Source organism: Lygodium microphyllum, chromosome 18 (genome assembly GCF_053477565.2).
Source record: "Lygodium microphyllum isolate KBCC chromosome 18, Lygodium_microphyllum_v1.1.10, whole genome shotgun sequence".
Taxonomy (NCBI): domain Eukaryota; kingdom Viridiplantae; phylum Streptophyta; class Polypodiopsida; order Schizaeales; family Lygodiaceae; genus Lygodium; species Lygodium microphyllum.
The window spans coordinates 60775067-60790613 of record NC_141152.1 but is presented as its reverse complement, the minus strand read 5'-3'; the positions used below and the strand labels follow the sequence as shown (position 1 = coordinate 60790613).

At 39.7% G+C, this 15547-nt stretch overlaps 1 protein-coding gene across 1 annotated transcript; it reads right to left on the bottom strand.

The window, feature by feature from the left end:
- Positions 1–77: 77 nt before the first annotated feature.
- On the bottom strand, positions 78–2388 carry LOC148020935 (light-sensor Protein kinase-like). The gene is given in 2 exon segments (XM_087699478.1): positions 78–1330; positions 1333–2388. Coding segments are annotated over 2 exon segments (1350 nt in total). The 5' UTR covers positions 1952–2388; the 3' UTR covers positions 78–599.
- Positions 2389–15547: the final 13159 nt, after the last annotated feature.

Here is a 15547-nt window from a genome sequence, read left to right as displayed (position 1 = left end):
AAATTGACAATAAGAACCTATTGATTCCTTTTGGTTATCTTCAAGAAATGTCTCCAAAAGTGTAAGTACCCCACTATCTCTGTGAGATTCGAGTATAAAAAACTAATAATACAAGAAAATATATTCTTAACAAAGAATTTTGGGTGAGAATAAGAGAACTTGCAATATATATTTGTTGCCATACAGTTTATTGAGGTGAGGCATATGACTATCACATCATGGGTATTCCATTTTCTAAGGCATCATCTAACAACTTCTTTAAGATTCGAAGAGACATACATTTTTCCTTTTACATATCAAAAGTTACATATATCTCTTCATTAGACTCCTCCATGACAGTCTGCATATTAGTCGCCATCGGACGAGATTGGGCCTCTTCATGCGCAGGAACTCCTGTTTGGGCGGAGCCTTGAAACTGCAGAAGATCTTCCAGCCTGCATTGGTACATCTCCTTGACTATGTGCAGGGAACTGTTTTTATAGTATGCTGCAGCAGCACGTGTTTTACCCAAGCTAGGCATATCGACAACAGCTTGAATTGTAGGGAGGAAAGCCGGCGAACGAGATATGGTGACATCCTTCTGATTTGTGAGGACGAGATTAGCCTTGAAATACAAGAGTATCCTGGAGATTCCCATGCCAACACCTCTTGATCAAAGAAACCAGAGCTGAAGGGCACGTATCAGGCAGAGTGGGCCTCTCACCAGCCATAAGTCTCCTGTAAAGGCCCATCAATCTCGATTTCTCAAGGGGCAATTTCCCTGTTAGGATTTCAGAGCAGACCATACCAAAGCTGTAAACATCTGCCTTCTTTGTATAGTTGCCTCTTTTGGGAAGCTTTGGCACTACACCATCATTGTCATCGTCGTCATCTTCTGGTTCATTCAAAAATACTTCAGGTGCTCTCCAACTAGTGGCACCTCGTTGGACTTCAGAGCTGCTGGTCATGGAGCTTCTTTGCTTGCTCTTGGCCATCCCAAAATCAGCTACCTTCACTTGCACATGAACATGGCGTGTGTCCTCATCGAGGTTTAAGGAAGGACCAGTACCTACTAAGATGTTGTTGGACTTGAGGTCGCGATGCAGCACATTCAGGCTGTGTAGGTACTCCATTCCCTTGGATATCTGCAGCATGATGTCCACTGCCTCTAGCAAAGAGAAGGGTGGATCCTTGCCAGCAGCTGTCCTCTTGTTCATAAAAGACAGGAGGTCTTCCTGCATGAGTTCCATCAGCAAGCTGCACCTATTGGGGCCTGATGCGCAGCATATCAAGTGTAGCACATTTGGGTGTTGTAGCTGTGCTTGAATTGCTGCCTCTTTGCCAATTGCACTTCATCCACGTGAAAGAAATCTTTCATTGCGAACTCCCCTCCAAGCCATTCCACCTTTGACACCTTGGCAAATGCACCTTCCCCGACCACAATATCATGGATGTGCTGTCGCAGTCCAGATGCTGCAACATCAATCCACAGGGATTGAGGCAATCCATTAGGATCGAAATCAGAAAAATTGTTGTAATGCATCATGTGGTCAGAGAGTCTTTTCCACAAGAAGTCTGCAATGCGAGCATGGTTTCCATCGATGTTCCGATCAGCTCTCAGCTTGCTGAGGACCTGCAGGACAGATTTCAAATCATCATCAATGTCCTTGTTCTCCCATATCTCAACTATGGCTTCCTCAATAGTACTGTCGCACTGCCAACCGGGCAGATCCTGCAAGCTTTCGTGAGATCTAATCATAGACATACTGCCATCTAGGCTGGATTGGTCGGCCATGATGTGCGCCACTGCCATGGTGACAATATAGATGCACCACATCAAGTCATGGAGGTGAGTGTGGACAGCCTCGGTGCTTAGGGCAAGCCCACCAACCGCCTTCAGCAACCATGTGTGGCCGCCCGCGCTGCTGCAATCTTGGATGAAGCGCTCACCCCGTTGCATAGCTTGCAGCATAGCTCTGAGAGAGAGATCCAGCACTTCCTTGGCATCTAGCTGTACTACGCTGTCCGGGAAGTGGTCATAGATCTCATCATGATCACGCTGCAGGATGCGGGCTTCCACGAGTTGAAGCGCCAGACGGTAGGAAGAGGCCAGCTTGCGGCATTGGCTTCTGTGTAAGACGATCTGTTCGAGGAGTGCAGTGGGTCGCACATCGTGGCTCTTAGCCGCTCGCACACATTAGAGAGACCGAGCAAGAGCTGCCGCGTAGTAGCACTGATATTCCTCGGCTGATCGCAAATCGTGTCTGTGTGCTGGACGTCGGGATACATGATGATAATTGGATAGGCCCAATTCCCGTCTGCTATACGCTCGCAATTTGCAAATCATGCCTGCGTGCTGCTCGACGCGGACGTATAAGGAAGAGTCTCTCCTGCACACGCAATTCTGGTTATCCTGTAGGCAGTTTCGGATCTAAACTAGGGTTCTTATTTGACTAGATAAATATATACGAAGTCGTCACTAGTAATATAGGTTTGTCGCAAAGCCAAGTAGGATCTTATAAATGGTAGAAAATAATCATGTTTATGAAAACAAGTAAAATTAGCACTTATTGCAATCATGTTGTGCTAGTCTCTTGGTCCCTAACGTATATTGCCAAGTCTAGGAGAGTTATAAGTGTAGCTTATATCTCAATCTCCTAGACTCGCATGTTTTTCATCTAGAAACACAGTTTTTCATATATAAACAATGATAGAATGAGTTTTCCTTGTGGCCATTATTTGCAACAAACAAAATTTTGGAACACATAGAGGATGATGTATAGAACTTCTAAAGTCATGTAAGTATGGAGATTGTATTATGATAAGATAAGAAACAAGATAATGACATCTTAGGCTCATTGCACACTTCTTTGGATGCTCGACTGCCCTTTTATATTAAAAATGAACTCTTGCTTCTAAAGAATGTTAAGAAATAGGCTTTCTTTACATACTATAAGGCCTTAAAATGACCTCTTTTACTTGACTAAACTTACATATTTTTTTCAAATTATAATTTAAAAATACCTTTTGTAGATATAATCCTATAAATTTTACTAAATATAATACCCCTTCTTTTGACTCACATGATATCTTACATATTCTATAAGGTAGAGACCCTGGATTGTAGCTCATCCTACTCTCTAGACCATTTGTAGTGACTTGCACAACCAAAAATAGATGTTATGATATTCAATAGAAAGATGAAAGTGAATTAAAACAACAACATATATATTTGGACTTGCAAATAAGTTTAAAAACATGTAATAACATACCAACATAAGTAAATGGTCAATGACTTTGACAATAAGAGAACATAAATATGATCCATTTCTATGGCTCCATAACTTTATCTTGTCATAGCTCTGTATACACTGGAAGGTCTATGCAGAGGTCTCTCAAATCATGTCTCACAAATCATTTCACTTTTTCTAGAAATCTCTCTCCAAAGACCAAGATAGCCCTTGTTGAATAGTTGTCCCCACTCCTTGCTATACTATTTGAAACTGTTACCTATTAAATATGATCATGGAGAAGCTATGATAATCTACTGAAATCACACTTTGCAAGTTGCCAAAGTACTCCATCTCATCCACTACAATATTCAAATCCATGTTCAACCATCAACTCTCTTACTCAAACTTTACCATCGCACCACAATCTTTCGTTGAGTGAGATTTATCAATGTGCTCTACTAAAAAATGTCACCCTCGCGACCATGCCACGTTGTAGACTGTGTGCTATACATTGAAATTTTTGGGCTTACATTTGCTAGATATAACAATGATGAAAGTACATATTTACCTTTGGACTATATCCCTTGGAGAACTCTAACTCCTCTTATGTGACTTTCTTCCCTCCATATGATGCTCTTGTTAGTTCATCATATAGCTACCTCATAGGCATGAACCACAACAACTCCTCTAAGCCCTGACGGTATCAAACGAGTTGTTGACATGTATATTGTTGAAATTTCAATTGTGGTATCTTTTGTTGCCTTTTGGGGACCTCATACTATTCAAAGACTTCTCAAATGCATGGTGCAACATACAAAAATGATTCACCTTCTCCTCCATGGTTCAATCCATTCACTTCTCTATCCCATTTCTAACTACCATGTCTTCAATTCGTCTATCATCATCCTTTAGCATCCATAGCATTCTATTGTCTATATCTAGTATCATAAGCTGCTCATAAATATGTATCAATATCTCTTATACTAGCTAGTGTTTTGCGATATTGTCCTCTGGGTTTTTATAAAGAGCTCCAAAAATAACATCCACTATGTATATACTGAGGTCTTGCAATCTTCACTTCATCCACCATATGTACTAGGAGGTGGGTCTATATCATAAGCATACTTGTGGGTAAATACTTCTCAAAGAGATAGATTGTCTCCACTACTCCTTGCCTTGAAGATTCAATTGAGGATATCCTTATCTTCTTTTGCAAGATCCATTGGAATGATTTTAAAAAATTTATAAATCACTAAACGTATCTTTGGAGTGAGATAACTTGTGTTCATGATCGATATTATAAACTGCAAAAAATTTAATGCATTATATACTACAAGTTGATCCAAAACAGAAAATACAAGGATAATGTAATCAAGTTATGCCTATCTTGGCTAATACAAACCTAGCATATTTTATGCCAATCGTGAGATTTCAATCTTGTTAGCTGGTCATTCTTAGAAAATGTGGACATTAGTGAGTGCATTACATCCATCAACATGTGGATAGACCTGATTGTTTGCTTCACCATACACTTCTCTTTAGCGGATAGAATCAAGGAGCATGAGGTAGCTACACATGACTATTAGAGCTTGTTTGTGGTGGCCAATACACACTACAACAGAAACGAGGCATAGACACACATGTTAGATGCGCAAAGTCAGGCGCATCTATCATTACGTCTATATGTGCGTGTAAAAGAGCGTGTAAATAGACGAAAATTTTGCGTCTATATATCTGCATAAATAGACGCCAATATAGACGCGCCTCCAAACGCGCAATTATTTAACCACCTGAAATTGGACTTAATATAATAAAAAAACCAGAGTTAATAATTATTTAACCACCTGAAATTGATTCTTGAGTATGCACGTGTGCGCATGATAAAAACCATAGAATTAAGAATACACATTGAATCATTGAATTAAAAAACCAGAGTTAATAATTATTTTTGCATTGCTCTCTAATGAATGGCAGTTCCTCCAGTTGACAAGCCTGATATAAGTAATTAGCGGCAAGTGACAGAAACCTTATTATACAATTAGTAGTAAGCATTGCAATATGTATCTCGTAATTTCTCTACTTGAAGATGATAAAAATTACTTCCTTTTTATTATGGACAATTCAATTTAGCTTTAAACATGACTATTGATTCTTGAGTATGCACGTGTGCGCATGATAAAAACCATAGAATTAAGAATACACATTGAATCATTAAGCAAATTAAGTATGTTACAGTGAATGATCCATCTCATCTTCAATGAGATCAGCCCTTGCTAAACTATCTACTTCTAGGTCTATGTTACCAAGAGGTAACGAAACAAATAAGTCTATCCCACTATCAGATGTGTTGCTATATTGCTCAATAACTTCATGAATATCATCGACAATCACATTATTGTCTTCTTCTGCGTTTGCTTGAACATCCTTCCAAGGTTCATCTTGTACTATATTACGCATATCATCCATTATGGTGTCATCATGTACATTATCATTAATTGTTGGATTGTCATTTGTTATCTCCATGTCGGTAATATTACCATATATTGGTTTTGAATGATTAGATATAGGGATGACATACCACCATCGGTTATTGTTTACCATTGGATGATACACAACCTGTATTTAAAAAACAAAAGCAAGAAACTTAAATACTTATTATATTGTGTGTATGTATCACATGTATATATATTAAAAAATTAGCTTTTGCATATATACCTGCTCGCATTGTTGAGGTAGTACTAATGTGTCATTCTTGTTTTGGTGAAATTTTGTAGAGTCAATGATTACAAAACCACTTGGATGACGTCTGATTGTGCAATGCTCACCATTTGTTACCACTTCTTTAAACCACTTCACATCCAGTACATATATAAAGAATCGTCTGAAGTCAAGCTTCAGAATATCTTGGATCAAGCCACAATAACCTTCCATGGTACCATTGGCATCCTCGAAGTGAGCAAGGACACCACAATCTTGGGTATTTCTCTTTTCATCTATACATTGAGTTCGAAGATGCTTACCCTCACATCAAATAACATTGAATAATGTGCACTAGTAGTAAAAGATAAAGGATCAAACATGTCAGTTATTTATATAAAATATAACTTGTAGAAACAAATTAATTGATAGTATATCTCACCTTTGATAAGCAACCTCGTGCGTGTTCCCACTCTTCTTGAGATATATTAATTTCCTCCTCTTTTTCCATTCTCTCCATTTCCTCATGTAACCAATCTATATCAATATGACGTGGGAGCGCATTTAGATAATCTGGAAATGAGATATTACGTCTATATATGGTGCGAAATACTTGTCTTTCGCTTTTTTTTCTTGCCCTTGCTTCATTATATAGTGTCACCCATTTGCTCATTACATCACTATTGAGCATACAAAAACTATTTAACTTACGAAGTTCTTCTTTTGTTAGCACTTTACTCATTCCTTTTCCTTGAGGTATTATAGAGGTCATCCTCAAGTCTTCATCATCTTTCCATAGTCCTGGTTGAGAGGGGTCCACTTCAGCAAGATATTCAGAGATATAAACAAGGGATGATTGCACTAACCAACCCTCAGCCATGCTTCCCTCAGGCCATGCTTTTTACCTCATAAAATCTTTCAAGGTTTTCATGAAGTGCTTAAGAAAAAACATCCACCTTGCATGAACTGCCCCACAAAGTGCGATCTCATCAATCAAATGTACGAGTAAATGTAATCGAGTAGTCAAAATGGATCAAGGAAAAATTTCCTCCACCAAACAAACCACCTCAACAGATAATACTCGAGCATCTTGCAATGTGTTTGGATCAATTTCCTTCGAGCTCACGTATCTGTCAGGATGTATTTGAGAATTGTTTATTTTTGTGTAGAAATTCAAATATATATAATGAAAAAATACAATGTATACAGACCTCACAAGCTCTCCCATCTTGTAAATGATATCACATACATCTTTGGATACACAATGGGATATGCTAGTAGGAAGTACGAACTGAATGTAAACAATATTCATAGATCAAATGATTAGTTGAGGAAAAAGGCATCATACCCCAAAGTTTACACATAGTTACTCCAATAATTACTATATTCATGGTTAGAGATACCCTTACTTGAATCATTTTGTGCCAATCGTGGGACTTCAAACCAGATAGTTGCTCCACACCTCTTTTCTTTTTCTTTATAAAGGCTCCCTTGAGACATCTCATACATCGTGTGGATGTTCGAAAGCTACATATTTGTTCCTTCGCTATTTTTTCCTCGTTCTTTGACAACATCCAAGGTGCATGGGGTAGCTCAATCTTTCCTCTGGGTCCAATGCGTGGCTAGGCTCGTCTCATGCGACCAATGTTACGTAAATCCTCCCTTACATTGACTGAATCACGAGCCCCTATCAAGTGATCCCATAATGTAGATACAACATTTTTGAATATGTGCATGGGGTCCAACAAGTGATTGATCTTGAGTTCAGTCTAGTATGGAAAACAAAAAAATATAGAGAACCTAACAAACAAATAATATATTATGTAAACAATTCATCATGCTAAATACTTTAAAGTCAATCGAGAGAAATGCACTTCTTACTGACTCATGCCGAGTAGAGGTTGGCTGTCAGCATTAATCCATCTCTCCTTCCAATCTCGAATGGTTAGAGATTGTGGAGTCATTCCATTAGTAGGGAGAACATATTTGGGATGGTCAATAGAAAGAAATCGATGATGATAGATAACCTTCTTTAAACGTGCCGGCCTAGAGGAAACTAGAGAGGGACTGCAAATAGGACATGCATGATATTATGATGTGGTTAAACCTGAAAAAATAAGTGAATTAATAAAATGCAATTGATTCAAGTCTTGAATTTCAAATATAGAGTTATATACATGTACCTGAACACTCTCCGTATCCTGGAAAGTCATGCATGGTCCACAACAACATGGCCTTCAATGTGAAATCTCTAGAGGATGTAGATGCGCTTGTATCTTGCACCTCAATACCTTTCCATAACATTTCTAACTCTTCAATCAAAGGCTCTAAGTAAATGTCCATGTTTTTTACCTTGTGCTTTCCAGGAATCAGAAGGGACAACATTACATGTCCCTTTTTAATTGCCATAGATGGAGGAATATTATAGTTTACCAATACCACTGGCCATACACTGTATGATGTGCTTTTGATGCCAAATGGATTGATTCCATCCATACCTAAACACAAGAAAAAGTGCAAGTCAATAATTTTGTAAAAGAGCGCAAGGTGCTCTCTCTTAGTTGGCAATTTGTTTCCTTTTGGAAGCATTTGTGATAATAACCTACATATATTTTTAAAAGTGAGTTAAAAAACCACAAACATATATTTCTGTCTGATTTCAAAATAGAATAATTAATATTATGATTCATAAGCCAAAGTGAATTGATACCTACTTCAATAACGCATCCAAACTGACATTACTCCATCCATAAATTGTTTGCAAGTTAAGTATCTCAAGGGACGCACGAAGAACGGAGTACGTACAACCTTCATACAACGGAGTAGATGACGCTACGTATAGTGGATCATCTAGCTTCGTAGAGTGACCTTCTCCCTGAACCGGTTGCGAAAATAGACGGCGTACCATGTTGTCCAAAATCTCATCCTCTACGACTTGATGGGGTATTTCATGAGGGCTACTATCATGGTCGTGAGTCTCCACTCTTCTTGAAGACTCTGCCTCCTCACGTCGACGTTTTGCAGCCTCTCGACGCCCGGGAGGGAGCATCTAAGGATGTGGCACCGCATCCTGATCAACCACAAAAGGGAGTTTCATGTACATCGATATATATTGAGTAACATAGACTAGCAATCTTAGTGTTAAAAAAAAACAATGAATACTGGTGATTTTTCTCGGTCCCATTCTCCATACAAGCTGAGGTGTGACATTGCAATTCGACGTGCTCGAAAAATACACCCTCGACAACGATCACACATGCATTTAATTTTTTGTCATACCCATGCATCTCGATTATGAAGACGTAATGTTTCATCCTCACTTGAGGATGTGCTCGTTGACTCACCAACATGCACCGCACTAGGTGATGACGACGACATGATTAAACCTAATTCATGACAACATCAAAATATTTATCATTCATATGTTTACATAAAAACTTCAAGCTGACGTATTAATTATTCTAAGATCTCAATTTTAAATACACAAAACTCATCATAAATACATTAAAACTTATGATAAGAATTCACTATCAAAACTTATCTTAAAAACAAAAAATTATGATAAAACCTAAATGCGCGTCTATATTTGCGTTTACATATGCATCTAAATTAGCATCTATTTGTGCGTCTATGTTCGCGTCTATACGCGTATTTACGTAAATTTAGACGTGCATATATACGCCAAAATAGACGCACACGTCAAAATTCAAAACATACTTAAATCATTTCTTTTCAAATTGCACCTTTCCTTTCCTGCGTTTTTTGCGATTCTGAAGCTCGAGTTTAGCCGACATGCAGTCTCTTCATGCCTCACCTCCTCATGACTCACCTCTTCTTTCATTTCAAATACATAAGAAGGGAAAAAGGAAATCCAAGGAGAGGAAGAAAGAGAGAACAAGAGAGAGGAGAACAAGAGGAAGAAGAAGCAGCAAACAAGCAAGCAAGCATCAAGGGAGAGTAACTTACCAAGGAGAGGAAGAAGGAGAAGGAAGAAGCGCCACCACCCGCCACACCAAACACCCAAGGTGAGTCCTGTTTCTCTCTCTCTCTCTCTCACTCTCTCTCTCTCTCTCTGTGTATTAGGATTTCGGTTTCTGATTCCATTATGTATTGCAGTTTGTAAATCATTCATGGTAGTCGTCGGACTGAAATCAGCCGACTGAGTGCGTTTGCCAACGTGTCTACATTTCAGTGTAGACGCAGGCATAGACACGAAGAAATGTTTTCTCTCATTACGTCTGAGGTCGCATCTCAGAGCGCATGTATTCTACGTAGGAGACGTAAGAATACACGCGCTCTGCACAGAGGCTTTGACTTCAGAGTCGCATCTCCAGGCGCGTCTATATGCATCTCAGATGCGGATATAGACGCACTCTGGACAGAGGGTTGACTTTAGGGACACGTCTGAGAGCGCATCTATCCTGCAATTTGGACGAGGTTATACACGCACTAGCGCCAGTTCTGATAAAAAACACTTTTCATTGTCTAAACAATATATTTTTGCAATGATGAATGTGACAATCCCATGTTTGTGTTTATCAGTTTTCTTGTTTATGAGAAGCATTAGCACTTAAGTTTTATGCTCAATCTCTAAAGAAAGCTAGATTATTAGCACTTTCAAGTGCCATGAGCATCCATGTATTTTTTCTATGTGTGAGCATCAAAAGCCTTCTCTTACATAATGATTCTAGGCTTACTGAATGATTTTTCATAATTAATGTTGGATTGGATCAAGGATTACGGCTCTTTGAAAATGTTTAGGTGTGGATGAAGGTAATATATGATTTTTTGTATGCAAATAAATTTGTATTTTTCCTATGTTTTTTTTGTAGATGTCTCATCCTGGTCCATCTAGCAATGACCCGGATTTGGATCACATGAATGATACATTGGCCTTCTTCAATAGGGGGGTCAATGCATTTTTTGGAGGTTTTCCTAGTAGGGAAGACTTCATGGGAGAGATGACCAGATACCTTGGCCGCTCTCCCACAGCAGATGAGGTGTTCAGCGTCATGTTTGGAACGCCTGTGACGTCTTTTCCTGGCACTACTTCCCAAACTCCAATTGCAGGTACTCCACGTGCAGCACCTGTACATGCATCGGCTGAAGCACAAGCGTCAGCCATGCACGTGCATCTGTAGAAGCACGTGCATCTAGCGAGGCAAAGGGTAGTCGACAGAGAGGGAGGAGGGAGAGTCGAGGGGGAGGACGAGGCTTGTGTGGGGGTTGCCTAGGAGGTGGCGAGCGATCACCCTCACCAGTAGATCACGTAGAGGAGCCAGTACGCCAGTACTATAGAGTTACAGATACTCGTGGCATCTTCCATGATGATGAAGGAAGGGATGTAATGGCGTACATGAGGAGCGTCGTGCATGCGACGTATAAAGATTGTTTCGTCCACTTCAAAAATCAAAAAAGCGGCTTGTGGTAGGAGGTGTTGAGGGCAGTCCATAGAGATACCCAAATCCTGAGGGTCAGCGATTCTTAGATAATTGGGGACGCACAAAAGTGAGGGATTTTCTTCACAACAAAAGATCCCACCTCATGACACGCGCCAGGGACTCACTGCGGAGGTAGGAGGAGGGGCATGGAGCCTATAGCCAACTACCTATGTGCCACCACATAGAGTGGAAGAAAGCCAAGAAGAAAGCAGCAGAGAAAGTGAAGAGTCGCCAGCATGCAGAGGCGCGACGGATCCAAATGGAAACCATGGGATTGTCGCATTATGGATCGGGTGGCAGAGAGTCGTGGGAGGCAGAGTTTCTAAGTATATTTTGATTTTTAGTTTTTCAGAATTTATATTTCTTTTAATTTTTTATATAATTTGTTCTAATACATTGTGTCTCATAATTGTTTGTATATATCATGATTGTTTTGCAGACTACTATCGTTGGTAGGATACCTACTCCTAGAAATACAATATTAGTAAGTTTGGGAATCTCCCAATTCCCATTTTTTTAATACTAAAAAGGTGGCACCCCGATAACATGCCCATAAGTTTCTCAAAACTATATGATGTGACCTATCATTGAAAAGTACTTGAAAAATGGAATCTATTGAGCTATAGAGCGCTTGATTTGGAGTTATAGTGTTCAAGTTATGACAAATCCAAAGATTTGACCACGTGTCCCAAACTTATGGAAAATTCCCATATTCCCCAATATGGTGTTTAGAGAGGTAGGTTACCATTGAGGCCATAATCGCGCAGCCACATGGCTTCACTTCTATGAGGAGGGTCTCATCACTGAGGACCAATACAACTGGGCTATGAGGATTCGACAACCAGAGGAGGTATGTTTTTCTTACCGCATCATATTAAAAGTATAGCTAATTATAACTTTTTCTCCACCATGTTTACGTAAGTAACCTTGATCTTTTGTGTGTGTAGGTGAACCCGGATGTGGAGCATAGCAAGGAGAGGGATAGCGACGCTAGTAGCCATGGTGGTGCTAGCGAAGATGTTTCTTCTTCAGATTCGTAGAGGAGCACCATACCTTCTCTATGGCCTTGTTTTCTTGTATATGTATTATCCATCCTTGAGCCTACTGCTTGCGACCATGCTTTAGGTTGCAAGCACTTAAACTCCCCATGTAAATACTTTTGATCTATAATGAATATATGGACTTTTATTTTCAATTCTAGTGCTTTTAGATCCATTGTCTTTTTTCCAAATGCACAATCTGATGTATGGGAGGGGGAAAAAAAAAACCAGAAAGCAACCACATGCTCTCTAGTTTTTTTTTTCTAGTTCTGTTTTGCGCATCTATTTGCGCGTCTAAATTGCAGAAAACGCACGTTTATAAGCACGTCTAAAATGCAGAGTACACGCGCTCATACATGCGCTAGATAATTCAAATTTAAAAACGAAATTAAATATCTTTTTTTTTAAAGGAGATTTTTTGTTTTCCGTTCGCGTCTATGAGTGCTTTTAAAAGTGCGTCTACGGGCGTGTTTATATGCCCGTCTAATTTGCCAGATAGACGCACTGGTAGACGCACAGAATAAATTAAATAAATAACAATTTTGGTTTTTTTATGTTCTTGTATTCACACATGTATATGTGCCTCTGTTGCGCGTCTATTTTTGCGTGTAAATTCCTTTATACATGCGAATATAAACGCGACGTTGTAGACGTGCAAATAGATGGGCGGATAGACGCACCCGTAAGATTTTCTCTATATTCAAAAATCGCATCGAAAAGTGCATCTAAGAGGCCTTTTTGTTGTCGTGACACCTCCATCTTATCTATCTCTTTAAAGTATATCCTTACCCGTAGAGTCTCTCTCCTTTCTACGATATGGTCTCACAATAAGAAACCAACATTCTTTAGAATATGCATAGGATCTAAAAGATAACTAATCTATAAATGAGTCCAATATGGCAACTCATAGAAAACTAAGAACCATTTCATTGCACTTGAAACCAAACTCTTTGTGGAACATCTTTGAGTCATAGTAGCTTTGCGCATTCATCATTACAAGAGGTCATTCATGGAATCCTTCTCTCAAATCATGGCTCTCTAGCAAGAATTCTATATGCCCTTGACAAACTATATTCTTAATCATCGGTGACCTTCAAGAGTCCAACTTTGATCTACACAAGGGATATGCATGGTAACATGATGTGACTAGGCCTACCACAACATCTTTATCTAGTCAAGATGGCCATAAAAGTATGATATTAGAGAAATAAATGAGAACGAAGATGCATTTATGTGAGCACTTTCCAAAATTCAAAAATTCATACATGGTTCACATAAAAATTGCCTTTATATTAGTGGGCTCGCTCCAAAAATACTTATGTCTTCCATAGTAATCAAATCCTACCACAACATCATAATCTCCTAAACCAATGGATCAAGATATCTATGTTCTTGAACTTATAGCATCTAGGCTTAAGTAATCTAAGGATCATGTGTTCTTTCTTGGTAGAATCATAGTAGAAAATTGTAATTAACAATGACTATTGGTCACACATTATAAGAATTCAAGCACAATCCAAATGGATTCATGCCACCCATAGCAAAACCAAACCAAATATTAATTGCCTTTTGTGCAAAGGTGTAATGAGCAGGGATCACGGGAACATGGCATGGGAACATACCAGCCACACTGACGGTATATAAGGTGTAAGAGGGTATTTGGAGGTATGACAAAAATTATCAAGAATCTCTCTTTTCACCTTCACAAGCTTTCATGGCTTCTTCTTCCTCTTCTTCTTCTTCCTCCCTTTTCTCTCTTTCTCTCTCTTCTCCCTATCTTTCTCTCTCCTCTTCCTCTTCTCCTGCAGTCCTTCTCTCTCTTCTCTCCCTTAGTTAGGATAGTTAGGTCTCTTTCATTACAAGTGGTATCAGAGCTTTGTCCTTGATCCTTTTCTTTTCCCATAGATTTAGGGTTCTCACAATTTTCCCACAGTTAGAAAACCCCAGTTACATCTCTCTCACAGGTACACAGGAGTACTCAGGCAGGCTGTCAGCCCTCTTGAAGACTATGGCTGCCTTTCTTGGAGCTTTCCCAAGAACCATGGACACATCTGGAGGCAGGTAGAAAAATTTGATAGGTCGTCACTAATTTTCATGTAAGTGGTTTTGGGCAAAAAGGAGTGTAGTAGAGCTAGAGAAGACCAAAAGCTTAGTTACTTTTCAAGAGGACCTTCTCTCTCCTCCTTCCTTCAAGCTACCATGGAACCTTCAGCCCCAAGAACGTCAGAGATCTTGCTCCCTCCTCTTCCTCAGCAAGAATGGCTTGCCCCAGAGCTTCCCCCTCATCTTGCCCAACATCTAGAGCAGCATTGAGCCTTGCTTGCCTTGTTTGGAGCCTCTAGGGAGCAGCCTGAAAAACGGGTGCATTTTGTGCTGAGCTTTTTGGCTCACTCCTCTTGCTCCAGCTCAGTCCCAGCCCTCCTTGCTTCATCCATCAGCCTTGGCACACCCCTGGGCAAGCTTGAGCATGGGTATTGACCCCCCCATCAGTTCTTGACAATACCTCAAACCCTACTGTGGGCAGCAGCCATGGCAGCCATGAAACCTTCAGCCCAGCTCATGGCACACTAAATCCCCTTCAATTTTCTCACCCCGGGAGCCTTGGGAGCAGCCACAAGCTTCAACAAGTGAAGATATACGATATGGAAGGCCCCCATACAACCACACAGGCAGCAAGAAGATGGGAAACCACAAAGCTCTTGAAGGAGGTAGCCAATAACTCTTCCCTAGGCTTGAACAAGGTATGTCAATCAATTCTTCCTCTCTCTTTTACATCCAATTGTTGAGCTCAGCCACTTGATGAGAGAGACACCCTGGAAATGCATGCATAGCTGGATAATCTTTCAATCTCTTTCCCATTGATTAAGATTTTACTCTAATCCTTAACCATACTCTTTTTTTATTCCGATTGATAAAAATTTTGTAAGAAGGGTAATTCATGCAATCAGTGAGTCATTGAATTGCAGAGGTAACCCCTTCCCCATCCCATTTCCTTATTGATCATGCATATCATGAAAGGCCCAATCCTAAAATTTGTAAATGCATATCATGCTAGTTGCTTAATAATAAATGTTTCCCATGTATATTTCAGGTGAGCAAAAGCCTGATGCCAGGCAATGTGGCAAGACAAAAGAGGGGTGACCCCCCCTTGCCATCA